The sequence below is a fragment of the Pungitius pungitius genome, chromosome 5 (genome assembly GCF_949316345.1).
Source record: "Pungitius pungitius chromosome 5, fPunPun2.1, whole genome shotgun sequence".
Taxonomy (NCBI): Eukaryota; Metazoa; Chordata; class Actinopteri; order Perciformes; family Gasterosteidae; genus Pungitius; species Pungitius pungitius.
In genome coordinates this window covers 2,454,958-2,471,413 of record NC_084904.1, presented here as the reverse complement: position 1 = coordinate 2,471,413, position 16,456 = coordinate 2,454,958, and the positions used below count along the sequence as shown (strand labels likewise).

General features: G+C 42.8%; 1 protein-coding gene across 1 annotated transcript in view; it reads right to left on the bottom strand.

Annotated features, from left to right (window-relative positions):
* Positions 1-16,456, bottom strand: part of ipo11 (importin 11) — a 74,038-nt gene that overhangs the window by 41,235 nt on the left and 16,347 nt on the right. Inside the window, exons 9-16 of the mRNA XM_037482603.2 lie at positions 13,740-13,810; positions 13,140-13,332; positions 11,863-12,015; positions 11,392-11,435; positions 9,600-9,690; positions 8,680-8,727; positions 6,995-7,100; positions 1,086-1,212 (exon numbers count right to left, since the gene is read on the bottom strand). Coding sequence (XP_037338500.1) covers positions 1,086-1,212; positions 6,995-7,100; positions 8,680-8,727; positions 9,600-9,690; positions 11,392-11,435; positions 11,863-12,015; positions 13,140-13,332; positions 13,740-13,810 — 833 coding nt within the window. The remainder of the gene's footprint in view (positions 1-1,085; positions 1,213-6,994; positions 7,101-8,679; positions 8,728-9,599; positions 9,691-11,391; positions 11,436-11,862; positions 12,016-13,139; positions 13,333-13,739; positions 13,811-16,456) is intronic.

Genomic DNA, 16,456 nt, shown 5'->3' with positions numbered 1-16,456 from the left:
ATAATCTTGTAATTGTCCGAAAATGTGGCTTCATTAGGGGGAAAAATGAGAACCTAATGATGAATACACAGTAACGGCCCAAATTTAAATGCACCCAAAATAATTACCTGGAAAGCAATGTGACACGTAAAGTTTGAGAGGAACTTAACAATGAGCCATTATATGTGCCATTCCTAATACGATGACTGGCTAATGAATATAATGCCACATAAACAATTCATTAGGAATCCATTGGAATGTTGGTATCAGGCTTAATTTCTGTGTAGTTGGCAGTAAAATGAAGATGAGGCTGCTACAAACCTATTTCTAGTAGATTATACACCGTTAGTGTCGCCACGCGTGCTCCTGTTCCCTTAATTTAGACAAAGCACCCAGAACGGATGTAGCATCATCCATAGCATAGCTGGAGACAGTTAGTACAAGGATGCTTCCACCCATCACATGAATGTGATCGAGGCATTGCATTTGCTGTATAATCATCTTGATAGTACTATAATCTTAAATACATCATAATCTCATTCTATGTCCAATGCAACAAAGAGAAATGCAAACACAGACACATCTAAAAGCTCCTCCACACAAAGACGGATTATGAGCCAAGAGATGAAATTAGATGCAGAGATTGAACCCAGCTACTCGTAATGGTTCAATCTAATGGGGAGATGATTTTGAATTGCATTGTAAATAATGCATGGAATTTTTCCCATTCCTTCATGTAAATCCTTTCAAAAGAAAACACATCAATCAAGTGTGCGGCTCATGAGGCACGAAACCAAACGATTGTGAAATGTAATTTTAATGGAGAACATTTAGGGGATAATAAAAGCCACTTTTCAATAAATAGGATCGCACAGCAGTTCATCGCGGGCCGGGACTGAATAGAAATATTGATGTGTAAATAAAAAGTTTAGCTCATTTTATCAAAACTATTTAAAAAAACTCTGTAAAACTCAATAGTATATTGAGAAATGCAACGTCTGCTAAGGAACCGTTGGAGTCAAATGCTCTGTGTGAGATGCTGCCCCTGCAGTCATAAGGAGTAGTTTACCTCGAAAAAAACGGACATACGTCTGAAGCGGCCTTACCACCAAGTCCGGATCCTGCATGAGGCTCAGGATGACCTCATAGAGTAAAGGGCGAAGGTCGGATTTGAACTTCACAGAGATCCACTGTCCTATTAGCCAGATGACTCGTCGGCGTATCAACTTGTATCTGAAGAGGAAAGGAGGAAGGGAAGAAAGGTTAGTTCTGCTTGCAGAGAAATCCTCTACCAACCTTATATTCTGTATGCTATAAATGAGAAAATTGAGCGAGCTCTAATTTTATCTCCACAACAGTACTTATGGATTGTCTAAAAACAACTGGGCCAGTTATTCAAATTATGAAATCTCCCATAGATTATGGCTCATCCTTTTAGCAGCTGCTTTTATTTTGGTGGAGCCCTCTGAGGGAGAGATGCATAGAGAGCCGTCCTTTTAATTCCCACACAATGTTACACATGGTGGCATACACTCTGTAAAGCGTGAGGTAAATTGGAGTTGGTAGAGAGGGAATAGAGAACATTTACACATAAAGCGGACCTAAAACAACGGGCATACTGAGAAAACTTTTGTGTGGATTTGTTGAAATGAAAGTATGTCAGCAAAGCCTGGTGGAAATGGTAACCTGTGACAGTACATTTAAATAGAAACCAGAAAAATCCAAAATCCACTCAGTGGACTCAGTGGTGTGTGATAGAAAATGAAAATGCCATGACTTTCCCAAAACGTGGGGGGGGGGGGGGTGATGGTTTTTCAACAGCTGCATCGGGCAAGCAGGGAATGTCACGCATTTGCCTGCGTTTGTATCCGGGGGAGCAGCTCGTCAGAAGAGAGCTGATGGGAGGAGGGAAGATAAAGGCTAGGGGGCGGGGGCTCACTCCTGTTTGCTTCTCATCCAAATCCGCAGGGGAACCAGAGACCTGCCCGGGCCCCCGTCCAGAAGACGGCAAACGGGAGGCTGACTCACGACTCGCAGACGGCAAACACGCGTGTGCGCCTGTGTCTGTGTGCGCACACATAGCAGTTAAAAAGGAAGGGAAAGAATAGTTTATGTGATCAAAGACCAAAGCAGGTTCTTTTGTTAAGCTAATTTCTTTGATTCCCTGAAACTTTCAAGTAATGCCGAAAACAGCCCTTAAATGACTTCCACTAACAATATTGGGCTAAATGCCATTTGGACCGGATTTCTCATCAACCTAAAAGCACGAGATAGCTCTTGGACACTCTGGGGTTAAACGGCTCGGAAGCAGCGGACCAAGCGAGCAGAATAGGTCGTCATCCAATTACTTTTATGGAAAAACAGCGGGTGGACAGATGTGATTTTCTATAAGCTTTCATGGGGGCATGGTTCCAACCTGATTGAGCTAGTATGCTAGTGCCAGCTCTCTCTATACCCAGGTACTAAACAACGGCATGAGTCAAATTACAGATCAGACGCCTGAGCACTTTTTAATGCATACTCCAAGCACCCGAAGATATAGATTAGCAAAGGGAACAACTATTGGCATATCGGTTTGTTTATGCGGGTTTTATGCTGCCTGGGACCAAGGGATGGTAACCATCTTTACAGCTGGGGAGATGGAAGCTGGCGGGGAGTATTACTGGCGTGCTGGCAAAGAGGAGGGGAGCGATGGAGCGGCAGACGGACAGGCAGGTGGACGCGGCCATTAGTCCGTCAGTCAGACTTTAGACCCGACTCATTCGCCACGAAAGGGAGTTCTCCTCGATACCGTCACACAGCTGTCGGCGACACGGCTCATCTTCCTGGCAAACGCGGGGGGGGGGGGAAAACCTCGTGGACATGAGGTTGAATATGTGAGTCGGAAGCCAAAACCCCGGCGACAAAAGGCGTGGGGTTTGTCTTGGGAGTCGGATTCTAGCCGCTCTGATATAGCCATGTTGTTTTATGGCATTGGAAACCGGCTAACGGCATTTCTTCAGGTAGAGTGCAGCAAGGCGGAACTACAACAGGATTGGTTTACAGGAGCGGTAAATCCACGTTGTGCCTGAAGGTGAAGAATCCAGTGGAACACAAAGAATATGGTCATTTGTTTCTTCTGGTAACCAGATTGTATATTCTTTATGTATATAGGAATCAGAGTGGGGATGTGAAGAGTCTCTCACTGTAAGCTAACATCCACCGGTAAATAGGGATAGAGAAGGTGGCGCAGTGGCCAGATAGGAACTGGTGTATAATCCACAGCACTTCGGTCTGGCCTTTTTGCTGATGCAACGCAAGCAAATGTCCGTATTCTCTCTGGGAGGTGTCCATTCGCTTAATGGTGTCCGCGCCAGGTGACCGGGCATTGTAAGAGAAAGAGAAGTTAACCGAGTTACACTGAAACTGGTACGACTGCAGGATTAAAGGGTCATGAACCCAGCAGGGGAGTTGGATTCGTTTGGAGCCTGCGCATACAGTATGGCATCTTCTTGCTCCCGTTGATCTGTGTAAACATGCCAAATCCATTATGTTAGAAGTACAAAGCCAACACAAAATAACATCCACATCAGCAAATACTCACTATGAGGGAATATTGAGTCATTTTACGGCTTCTATTGATCACCCAAGGGAGGGACTGACTTTTCTAACCAAACCAAAAGGTCAAGCCACAAAAGACAATGACAAAATGCCAGTGTTTCACAGCACTTTAGTAGAATGTCTGAACACATTCTGTCTCGCTGTTAGTCTGAGACACAAGAAAAGGCTCCTTTGAGCTACTCTAGGATGTCAATATGAGAGGGTCTATTACGTGTGTGTGGTTGTAGCTTTTGTTAATATTGAGATATTAATATATTATTTTGTTGCTGCTGAACTGAACCTAGAAACACACACACACCGCTTGTACGTGTCGAGGAAGGGATACCACACGAGAAGTTGTGTAATCCTAATGGGCGACGTTGGGTGATTGTGAACTCACTATCCAAAGACAATGAGACATTTGAATGCTTTCACCCTCTCACACTGTGCCGCACAAACACAGCGCTCCTTCCATCTATAATTCACCCTTGAAGCTTTTGCAATTGCAGTGTCAGTGTGTACGTCTCTTCCCTTTGCAAACTCTCACCTGCTTCATTGCTTTTTTTTCCATGGAGTTTTGCAAATTCAGCGTCAACAGCAGGGTTACGGTTTGGGAACCGAGCGAGCGCCAAGAACCGCGACTCTAAACCGCATGACACGGCTCGGAGATCATTCCAGTCGGTCAAGTGTGCCGCCCGTACCCTTGAAGGACATCCGTCAGCCTGTCGACACAGGAGCCACACAGGACAGCTGAGGCCCTGTCTCGCATCTGGCGGAAGTCCCCGGAAGACAGAGTGTGTCCTCGTGGAAATCCGGACCCAGACGAGGCCTCGCTTTTACACTTTGGTTTTCCCTCCTCAGGACAGCATGAGCAGTCACACCGGGATGTGCATTCACAGTGCAGCCAGGGCTGCCAATTATTTGGCGAAATGAGAGCACTTTGATTGACCTTTTAATTAAACTATAAAATAAAAAAATGCTTGTGAGGTGTAAAGAGGAATGGGGAAACTGTACATTTTCCACTGTTGGTAATATTGCCTGATTGTGGATGGAGATAAAATGAGCAACAGCAACAAGAATATCACGCAATGTCCCAGGAATTGATTTGGCAGCCGTGTTAATGAGCAGAGGATCTAAATGTTTCCCATTTTAGAGGGAAACCAGCGTGCTAACAGGCACAGAGAATAGGGTTTGGACCTCAGGTCAGGTGAACATTTGCTAAGCTGCTCCAAGGCCACTTACTTACAACGTTGCTTTTACTTATTTTTTTTTCAGCTTAGCATATTGCTGTGATATTACGATATTCTATTGCTCTCTGTGATGTAAATTCAACGTTTTACTACGTGCAAGCTGTAGTAAAACGCTGAGGAAACTCTGCAACCAACGAGCACCAGGCGCCAGAAGATCTGCTTCGAGTGCGGCTTCTGGCGGATGCCGATATAATTACGGTCATTCTGCTGGTGGAGCGATGTTGCCAAGCTGGGAGAAATATTTCAGCCATGTTGCGCTCTCTTTTAGCTGGACGTTCGATTTTCACAGCGTGACAAAACTGTGCGAGATCAGGGCAGATGGTTAAGACTTTACGGACCCAGATGGCAGAGGTAGGATGACAAAATAGAGCCTCGGATAAATCAACGTTCAAGTCTGAGAAGCTGGTTTTTTTACGGTTCCGTGCACACACCTCATATACATATAAGAACATTATAAAGGGAATTTACTTTGGTCCATGCAGAGAGGACGATTGTTAAAACACGATTAACCAGTGACTCAAAATTCATGCATTTCGAAATAACATTTCATAGCCTACATTCAAGCGTGTTGGGAATTGGCCCTCATGAGTACTTTAGTCATCCAAATAATTGTTTTTATAGAAATGAATAGTTTTTCATTCATCTGTTATCTTTTTTTAAAACAAAAATAAATATCTCAATAAAGTTGTGTAGGTACCAACAATCAATGATACTTTCATTTACGTGGGTCTGACCCAAAAGGGTGTTTTATTCTTATTATTTCCTTACCACAATATACATTTTCATTTGTTATTGCGGGAGCCAAACAAATGACTACACGTAAATGCTAGCATTATTGTGTTATAAAGCCCAAGAAACATGCCTATGGCGTATTTACGACGTCCCCCGAGGACGAGACCTCAATTCCGTTCCCACTCATGTGTCTGGATGAGCTCAGTTTGTTCAGACGCATCCTTAGGTGAAACTTCCAATATCAAAAAGCAAAAAATGACTTTGGAAGCGAGGCAAACTTGAAAAAGGCCAAAGGCAAAAAAGGATCCCGGAAAAAATAAAAAAGGTGCCGGGGACATCTGCAGCTGCGTTGAGTGGGAGCGGCGCCGCAGTGACATCGGTGCGCGGGCGCGCTGACGTCATCGTTAACCCCAGTGGCCCACCTTCCGAGTGCCGCTGGGCTTTTTGTTTTGATCGTCTCGGGGGCTGCGCGGGCAGGGCGCTTCTTTGTTCTACATGTTGCTGTCAACACCTTCCCTCAGGCAACTCTCCCTTCTTCACTATCATTTTTTAATGCAGGACATGGACTCTTTTTTTTTTTTCACCCACGATGAGGTCTGCAAACTTTGTATTGCCCGTTCTTCGCGTTTCATCAGCCTGCTTGGCGACGATGCCGTTACCGGTCAATGGTGTGGACACACCTTCTCGTTAATTGAATGAGAAGGTGTGTGCAAAGGTTGGATCGGTACTGTGTGTTTGACGGCTACTGGAGTGATTGAGTAAATATAAGCAGCAGTTGGTGGTGGTGGTGGGACCCTTACGGATACTGACTCCATGCATCAGTGGGCTACTAATGAGACTTTTTGCATGCATCGACTGGGCTGGTGACAGCAATCAATAAGGTGTACAGAAGTTAATAGTCAATTAGGCGGAGTGACGGGAGTGTTACCCTAGCAATGCATCAGACGCCTCTCCGAACGTGAGCTTGGGTCTAATAAAGCAAATAGCCGTTTGAAAAGTTACTGCTTTGTTTCACTCCAGTCTCACTATTATTGCTTCGAGAATCAATAATATTAGTAACGCAAAATGTGATTCCCTCCAGAGTCATAACCATCCTAGGAAATACAAAACCTATATAGTTTTTTTATTTTTATGAGACTTTTGTTGGATGACGAGAGGATTTATTTACAATGTGACTGTCTGCATAAAACCCAACACTAAAAAGAGCAAGAAGGGCGTTTGCATTTGTTGTCTGTGCCGTCTTTCCCACATTGAGCTAGTATCTGATGTTGAGTAAAGGTCTTATGAGTCTTTGGTTTGTGAACATAGAATATCACAGGAAATGAAAGATGCTGAGAGGCAGCTATGGCTGAGGTGGTGGAGCAGGGCGCAACTAATCGGAAGATCGAATGATATGTGTGTGTGTGTGTGTTTTGAATGTGTGGACGTTTCAAAAAGGAATGCCAACGCAATACCTGTGATGGCTGACTTGCAGCTCTCCGAGAAGTTGATTCTTGAACCACTGGTCAAAGTCGACGTTGTCAAACAGCTCATACGCTGCCAGTCCCACTGCATTGTATACTGCGGACAGGAGAAGTGCGAACGATTTCATCATTCAGTCACAGTAGCACTCGGAATATTGAACCTCTAACAAGATGGCAGTAAATAAAAAACAATATGAGCAGTTGCGTGAGATTATAAATAGACTATATCTGTTAAATAAAGATGGCTTGTAGTTCCGAAATGAGCCAAAGAAAATTGAATAAAGCTGGGAGATGAACATCTCCGTTTAGCTTTGAATCAAAGTAAAGAGATAGGAAAGGGATGAAGGCAATCAAATATGGTGCAAACCTGTTTGAATTGGACGTGCCTTTCAAAAGCCTTCGTTTGAATGAGGTTAAAGCCTCAGATCTTCTTGTATGTGCGCTGCAGTCTACACCAGAGACCCTGGTAGACTCGTTACCTTGGAGCTACTTATATAAAGTTCAGCCATCCTACGCTCGCTCATTTATGATATGCATATAAATGATGCACATACATTTCATTATAATGATGGTTATAAAGGAATATTTGTGTGAGTTTGTAAAGTTAGTCCCTTTGAAGGTCCATGGTGTAAACCTGCCAAAAATGCACTTAGAGGACAAAAGGGAGAAATAAAAAACGACAGTACAAGAACACAAGAAAGACAGATAAGGGACAGAATACAAGTGGAAGAGGAGCTTCTGTTTTTACTATTTTATATTTCTTCTTTAAAGATGAATTCCGCGAGAAGAAAATAACAAAGATAGGGAAAGAATGAGATTCAACGGAGAGGGACTTCAGCTCTCAATCATTTATCGGGATCTACTGAACAGAGCTGAGCTCTATGTTGAGCTGGGGGTTGGGAAACAACCTGAATCCGTTTTTTACAGCAGTGTAAATATGATTATAACGGCGCTAATACACATAGAGACTATGGGCAAGTCTAAGTGTGGTACCGCTATTATATTCATTGACTAATTAACAAATTGGCACCTGCTGTTATTAAATGGCACCGAGGCGCTTTTTAGCCGCTTTGGCTCTCGGTTACAATTACACATCACTCCCGGTGCCACAGCTTCATCATCCGACAGTGTTTGCAGGTTTCTCAACACTGTCGGGAGACTACAGAGATCTCTGCGGGCCTTCAGCTTCAACAGAGGCGGTAATAGCAGGCAATCCCACCTGTGTGGGATTTTTAGTTGCGTGTGCAGTAAAAAACACAAAGAGGCAGCCGTGACCTGTCACAGTTATAAATCCTGGAAGTACAGAGGCAGGAGAGAGGGAGTAAGAAAAAAAAGAGGGGGGAGGGGGGGGAGTTGGGGATAGAGGGGGGGACCAAGATGTGGTTAAGAGAGCAGTACAAATAAAAGGACAACCAAAGAAAAGGAAACCCCTTGTTGCCATTAGAAATGGAATGTGGCGAGTCAGACTTTTAAGCCTTGTAGCAATCTTAAGGAAAATCTGCATATTTTTGCATTGTTTTGTATTGTGAATGGAGAATTTTAATAACAAAGCACCTTTGTAAACCTTCAAATATTGGGTTTAAATAAAACCGTAACAGTAAGAACAGTGTGAGCAGAATCACTGTTCTTACAAGTGCAGATCAGCCACACAATACACCTGGTATGCGTCGACTCACCTGAATCCTTCATCAGCAACTGAGCAGAGTCTTCCACATTGGTGGGGCCTGCAAAGACGGACACATGATCTGGGTTACTTTACTGTTTAGAGTAGACTGAATGAAGCCCAAATGTTTCTCAATAGTAACGATTAGTATGATTTATCAGTATTATGTGACCACATAACACAGATGCAACTTGAAATGGCCTGGACTACCAGCCCCTTCTCAATCCTTTCACTGGTCTGTTCCCACCCTCACCGTTAACCCCTGCTCTGTACTCGGTTCTGGAAATCAATAGCTGCCTCCCTCCAACAAAAGAATTACACCAATCTTCCTTCCTCCAGCAGAGCCTGTTTCCACTCACTCACTTTGGCGCCTAATTCAGCAACAGAACAAGAACTGCAGCCAGTGCCACAGGAGAAGCAGTGGCAGTGTGTAACTATAGAGGTGCGAGTGGGTTTTAAATGGTTTAAATTGTCAACAGGGATCTTAAATGTGCTGTCAAGCCTATAGCTTGCATGCTGTTCATTCTGGGACTAAAAGCAACATGAACAAACATATGTCCTTTAGTGTTTACTGATGAAGTGAATATGTGTCCTGTACAGGCAAGGCTATTTTTCATGGGGGGGTGGAGTTTGACGTCTGAGGCACATTATGTATTACAGGGAAACTTACCATGCATGCAGGAAAATGTATGGCATCTGCATTGAATCCTTCAAGGCCATTTACAGTACATTGCATATCGTGAATAATGCGTCAAGCCAGCAATGAAATGAATTAAATATTAAAGGTAAATAAAGTAGATTGAAAGAAATGTGTTTTCATGACGTCACTCAACAGAAATGTAAAAGCCCACTCAGTATAACGCAATACAATCCAACAGAGATTTCAGACATTGTTGTTGGCATAAAAAATTTTTGAATTGACATTTAACTGACCCTGGAGATTCTGAACCATGTCCAGTAGCACCGGTATCAGCGTCTGGTTGTAGTTGTGGAAGATATCCAGGAACAATACCTCTGCACAGGGCTGAATAGAGGAAAGAGCAGGGGAAGGATGTGTCATTTGCAGAATTGATGGAACACTGTATGCAGAAATCTTCACACTCATTCATTAACACGCTCTACTCTTTGTTAGCCGCCTGCTTTAGCTTGGTTTGGTAGTGAGATGCAAGGGAAAACATCACATGAACAAGTGATGCTAGTGCATAATATATACAGTATATATACACAGAGGACATTTCCTACAAAGAGGCTCATACACAAACACAGAACAACGGCAAACACTGCCTCGGTTTCCCAGTTCAATAAAAAGTTAATGTGAAGGTGATTTTTGTTTCTGTGAGTGAGAATAAATAAAGAAATGGCTGTCTGCTCGTCTTCAATAGCTTATTGGATTTAGACATCACTGAAAAAATCTATATGAAATAAAGCTGTAAGAAATCTGACAACGTGAGCTGTGCCAATTACTGAATACATGCCGTGTGCTAAACACTGCATGCGACATCTAACAGTATGCCCCGTAACAAATAACTTTCCACCCAGGTGGCAGCAGGTCACATGACACTTCTAAAAGGCCACTGCAGCCTCTCAGGACTATGGCAAACACACCCTCGTGGTTTTTACGCAGGTGGTAATATTGATCGGGGAAGGTCAGCTATAATCAGCTGTTAGAATTTGTCAGTATTTGAGGAATAGATGGACAGCACAATTTGGTCACCATAGTGAGCACTGAAAGGCTCAAAAGACAATCAAATCAATCAAACTAAATAAATGCATATTTCTGAAATAGGATACTTTTTTCTTTTTTTAACATGTGTGCGAAAGCCACTTGTGAAGAACCGTTTTTTGTTTATAAGACAAGTTTCAGGTGAAGGGAATATTGATCACTTGGGGGACAATTTCAAAACTAATTCAGTCTTCACATCCCGATCCTCTAAAAGCAGAGCTCAATTCTCGATAAGACTCACAGGAACCAAATAATGGAACGACTTTAAAAAAGGTTCCTCCATAAAGAAGTGTCAAAAATTGCAGTTTTGTAATTGTTTAATGTATTATTTTCCATGAATTCCTTGTTCCCAGTAGCCCAGTCAGCGAATTGATGGTCAAACAATTTTTACTGAGGTTTAAAAAAAATAAAAAATTAAAAAATGTATTAATGTGGACAGAAGGGGCTCAACAAAAGAGCAGGCGATGAAAGGAGGTGCATAGTGAATAAGGAGACTTGAATAAGAAATGTCATCATGAAAAGCTACAGAGCCACAGCCAAAGAGAACAGTATGAAAACCCACAGGACCACTAACTGTTTTATGATCCTGCCCTGTGTCTGCCACCACATGAAATACTCTAAATGTTTAAGAATATAGCACAGAGTAAAAATAAACAAGAAAAAAAGTGATATTACAATTCCAATCCAATTAAATCAATTAAATTATCGTTGGATAGGTGGCATTTAGTTTTTCTTGCAAAACGGTGACTTTAATCTTGGCAGAGTAGACATTTTGATTGAAACAAAGAGGACACATTAGGTTTGTTTCACCTAATGTTGTCAACCAACATTTATCTTCATCTACAAACTGTGAGGAGATCCTGCCGTTATTCTCTTTAACGGGAATGGTTGAGAACTGTATGTACAACCATCATCACTGAGCAGCTTAAAAATCCTAGATCCTTTTGCCTCCTTATGGGGTAACTAACTTTGTGTTGTGCACGTGTGTGCGTGTTTACTTACCCGCAGACTGTATTTCCAAGAGTCACCACCGGTTTCTTCCACAGCTAGAAAGACAGAAAAAAGGTGTGAGGGAGGAAGCACAACCACCAGGGTGGGTGGGGGTGCGGGGGCGGTGAAGCTTTTACGAATTGTTATTTATTAGGACGCGTCAGTCTGCAGATTACAGCTGAAGCTGCACAGCAGCGCAGTGCACACTGCCCGCGTGAAAGGCCCGTAATGCTGTTGATGGTAGATGAAAAATTCACAATCCAAGAAATCCATATCACGGCTGTTATTTATAGGTGTTCAGCACCTGTAACCACAATGCACTAATACACCACCACCAGCACCACCACCTCCACCATCCAATTGAGTCCGGTAAATTGCAGACTTGCTATTGTGCACTTCCGGAGCACATGCCCATTAACGCCGCCGGTCTGCAAGTCCAGATGAGTCTACACATCTGCATACACATGGGGGATGTGCCTTTACCAAAGCTCTCAGGGTCCTCTTCCCACATCGCCAGCTCCTCCTCTGTGAGAAGGAAGTAGTGCGAGACGAGCCGGCGTCCAATCTCCGTCAGCGTGGGGTGAGTGAAGAATGCCGTCTTGATCTTGTGGGCCTCCAGACTCTCTGGTTTACTGTCTGAGGGCAGCACAGCGGGGGGGGGGGGGGGGGGGGGGGGGGGGGGAAGAGAGGGAAAAGGGAAAGCGATAAGTCCATTGAGTTTACTTCAGAGCCTTAAATCTAATGTCTGGTGGAATTCAGCATACTTGACGAAAGGATCAGTAACAGGATACATCTTTGATCCAAAAGTACACTAACCCAACTCAAATGGTCTTATACCAACAAAAAAAGCCATGAAATGTGTGATTAAGATATCAAAAAAAGCCATTAAGTAATCCTTTGTAGTCTACATACAAACTTCCAAATAAAAGCTTTTGTATCGTTTGTAATTTTTTTAAGTTTTGGCCTCTGCTGCTCATGACGTTTAATTTTAAAAAGTCGATTATTAAAAAACATTCCTTTTAACAGCCAAAATTCATGAAGCGTTTTAATAGGGGGAGTAAAATGCTGATACAACGCAAACCAGACATTTGACTTTACTTGCAGAGAAACAACAAAACCCAAAGCAACATTTGGCTGAACTTTGAACCCGTGGCCCCTGACCTCCGTGTCACTGCTCTGCACAGGTTTGAACGTCCCGTCGAAATACCTTGAGACACTCCTGTCAGTCTATCTGACTGACAGCGTGGGCCTAATGAATAAGTCAGAGGACTGCTCTGAGCTCTGTCCGTCAAGGCTCAACTTTTTCCTTTAGCTATCTAAACCTGCCCCTCAAAAAAAAAAAAAAATTGGAAAAGGAAAGCTAACCTGAAGTCTGACTTGACGCCACGTCACACTCAACCATCCCAATGAAACCAAAGCATTAGCGCTGTAAAAATGGGGCTGTGCTCCGTGTCAGCTAACGATGATAATGATGTGCTCCACGCCTAATGAGGCACTGGAGGCCTCCGTCGGCCTGAAATAAACATGAGCCTTGGTGCGGCACACTGTCGCAAATTGTATTGCAGCGCAGTGCTTCTCAAAACGCCGTCGGTGATCTGATTTGACAGCCGCTGGCTTTTTCTGACGACTGTCTCACTTTCACTTCCTTCATTCAAAGATGCAAAAAGTCCTCACTCTAGTCCTTTGTGTTATCGCTCCATTCATCCTATATTATCAGAGCCTCCTGCACCTCCCCCCCCCCACAGCCCTCCCCATCCTACCATCGATGTTCTTGGAGGGTTTGTAGGCGTCGTTCTTCACAATCAACTTGATCAGGTTCATGCACTGAACGGTGAAGCGTTCGAAGGTCACTCCTTCCCCCGCTGGCGTGAACAGGTAGCTGACCGCAAACTCCAGGGAACGCTGGATTAGAGGTATGAATGCACATGGATGGTACTCCAGGAAGTCTAACAACTACATGGAGGGGAGGAGAGATGAATGTAAAAAAAGGGAGAGGAGGAAGATTAAGTGTGTTAGACACTGTAACTTGTCTGTAATGCTCTCATTGAAAACATACAATAAATAATAATCAAACAGCATAAAAAAAGAAAGCTGCACCTTGAGCAGACTTGAGTGCTCTTTTCCTCCCTTTACTCGAATAAAAAGTTAGGATGCAGGACTTTCACTATGTGGTATTGCGCAATTAATAATTCTAATCATTGACTAAGCTATGGAGGGAATTTGCAACATATCTATGTTTTTGCCAACGAAGGCTAGGCTGGTTGCAAACAATGAGCGGTGTGCAAAGTACATAGGCCTACCCACGTGAAGTCTCAGACAGAAATATCCAGCTGAATAGTTGGATCAACGAGTCAACTCACAGCTTTGGTGTAGAGTATGATGACCTTCTCCAGCTTCTCTCTGCATGAGCTGTCTGGGCCGACCTGTCGAGCTGAAAGAGAAAACAGGTCAACAGTAGGATTACTTGATAGTATAGTGCGGTCATGTTGCAGTACAAAAGATGGGCCAGTCATTTAAAACCATATGTCAATGATACGACTTAAGAGTAAGAGGGTAATTAGAATTTAGTCATTTTTCAAATAAAACTAAACAAACTACCTCACAGTAGTATGCTCATGTAAAGTTGCAGTTTACATCCATGTCTATTCAGAATTATATCACTTAACTTTATTACATTAGAATCTTAGCATATCCAATCTCCATGCTCCTTCATTGCAAGTCACAGTGACCTTTACCCTTGAAAACCCAAATCTAATCAGTTCACACGAGTTCTAGTGACATTTCTGGCAAATACCTACAATTTTATTAATTTACTCAAGCAGTTTGTGAGCTATTACATTCACTAGAAGGGGCCGTGTAGGTCGCAGCGACCTTGAGCTTTAAACATCAAAAACATTCTATTGGTTTGTCATTGGCCACATTAGCGCAGAGCCGAAACTAAAGCCCATGATGTCTGTGGAAACACTGAATTAACCCTTGACCTTAAAAGTGGATCCTGACATTTCATTATTTTTATGACCATAGACAGTGAGAATCTTCACAAGAAAAAGTTTGAAATTTGTTTTTATCCCTTCCAAACTTTAATTTCAAATGAAAAGAAAAAATCTCCGGGCCCATTTGCCCAATATTTGAGGATTCTTCAGCAGAGTGTTTCACGCACTGGCAGGTCAGCAGAAAAATGTTTTGAAATTCAGAACTTTCCTCGTCGGAAGTAATTTGCCAAAACCTTCTTAAGCGGTGCACTCTAAGTAGCCCGCGTCTGAAAGACATTTCATTAGTCACAATTGATTTAGAGGACACCTTTCTCAGAATGAATTGCGGGGATCTGATCCCTTTGTAAATTCAAATGTTATTTTTGAATGGTAGATTCTTTTCAATTACCTGCCAAATGTATAATGCTTTGAGCTTTGAGTGCTTTTGGATTGTCTATGTAAAATGAATAAAATCTTTTCTCAAGTCTTCTGATGAGACATTGCAAAGAGGAAGAAAAGTAGGATCAGGATACATGCCGAGCTTGATGGATCCTCAATAACTACAAGAAACTTTGCTCCTATCTTTCAGGTCAAATTCCCACATCAGCCAGCTGCAGAACATTGATACAAAGAACTCAAAAATAACCATAACCGATTCAACTTTAGCTCCATAAAATCGCTCGTGATGCTGGACACAATAAAGTCTTTATGGTTTATTTCCTCGTCGACCTCATCGATGGAATCGGCAGACACGGCGGCGATCTCTGGCATCGCTGCGATCGTTTGTGACCAGCCAACGTTTCCCCTTCCCTTGAGCACACATTCAGTTGACATTCAGCACTACTACTTCACAGTGACACCAGATTGATTTAAAAAGGCCAACTCGCTCAATGATTACTTTGTCTTGCTTCCTTCACATTTACCTACAAGCATTATGCAAATCAAAACACCACTGCAATTTATTGACTTTGTGTCCTGTTTGCAGGTGTGCGACGGCTGGTAAAGTAAGCAGGCGGTATGTAAAGTCATCAAAAGTCACTGAGGTCGAATATAAAAATAGCTGCCCAGCAAAATACAGTGGACAGAAAAGGAAATTTAAGCAATAAACTGTTTGTTTGACCGATTTGTGATCTAAATAGTTTTCTACGCTGCAGTGATTGACAGCGGCTGGTTCAGCAGGAGGAAAAACATCCAACAGGGACATCTGAATGGACCTGAAAGACAGCCCTGAAAAACACCAGTGCCCATAGCTGACCTTCTCAGTCTGTGCAGAGCTGATATTTCTCTGCAGCCGGCCTGTGAGCTGCCTCTCTGCGTTTCCCCTATCTGCTATTCCCAAATACCAACAGGACGCTGACCCCGTCTTTATTGCCATCAGCAGAGTACATATTGAAAGTGATAGTTGTGGCGGATGATGTTTTTTGCTAAAATTCGGTTGCTGTGGTAGAGTGTCACCGAGTTGCGTCTGAGATTTATCAAACACTTCCAAGAAGAAGAAAAGGAACGTTGATAATGAAATCATACTCTGAAATTGAGCACTACATATTTGCCCCTGAACTGGGTAGCTTCCACTCAAAGGGTATCGCTGTTTTTTAATGAACTTTGTGTTTATATTTCTATTCAGAGGGAGAGTCACAAAGTAACAGGAGGTGACAGGACCGAGAACCTTTTCGCAACTAATGAACTTTGATAACTGGACTGGAATTATAATTATTATTATTATTGACAACTGGCGGTTCACCCAATGTCACGTTGACGTCCCATGTTGATCCCAAATGTCAGGCATGTGGACAATGGTGAACGTTCACAACGTCATCCAATTATCTCATCTTTGAGTACACCGGTAGCTAAGAAATTGGCACAGATGGACGGACTGACATTCAGTATTGTAAGGAAAATAAATGCTCAAGTGTACTTAAATATTGGGTCATTCCAGGGGTTAGATCATTAAAGCTCTTAACCTATTTACACTGGTCCAACCCCAATATCTAACAACAAAAACATATTTGCAATCCCTACATTTAAGTCTAATTACCAATGTTAAATAGTTTAGCGATCTCAGAGAAGAAAAAGGTTCAAAACCACTTCATTACAATAATTCAGCC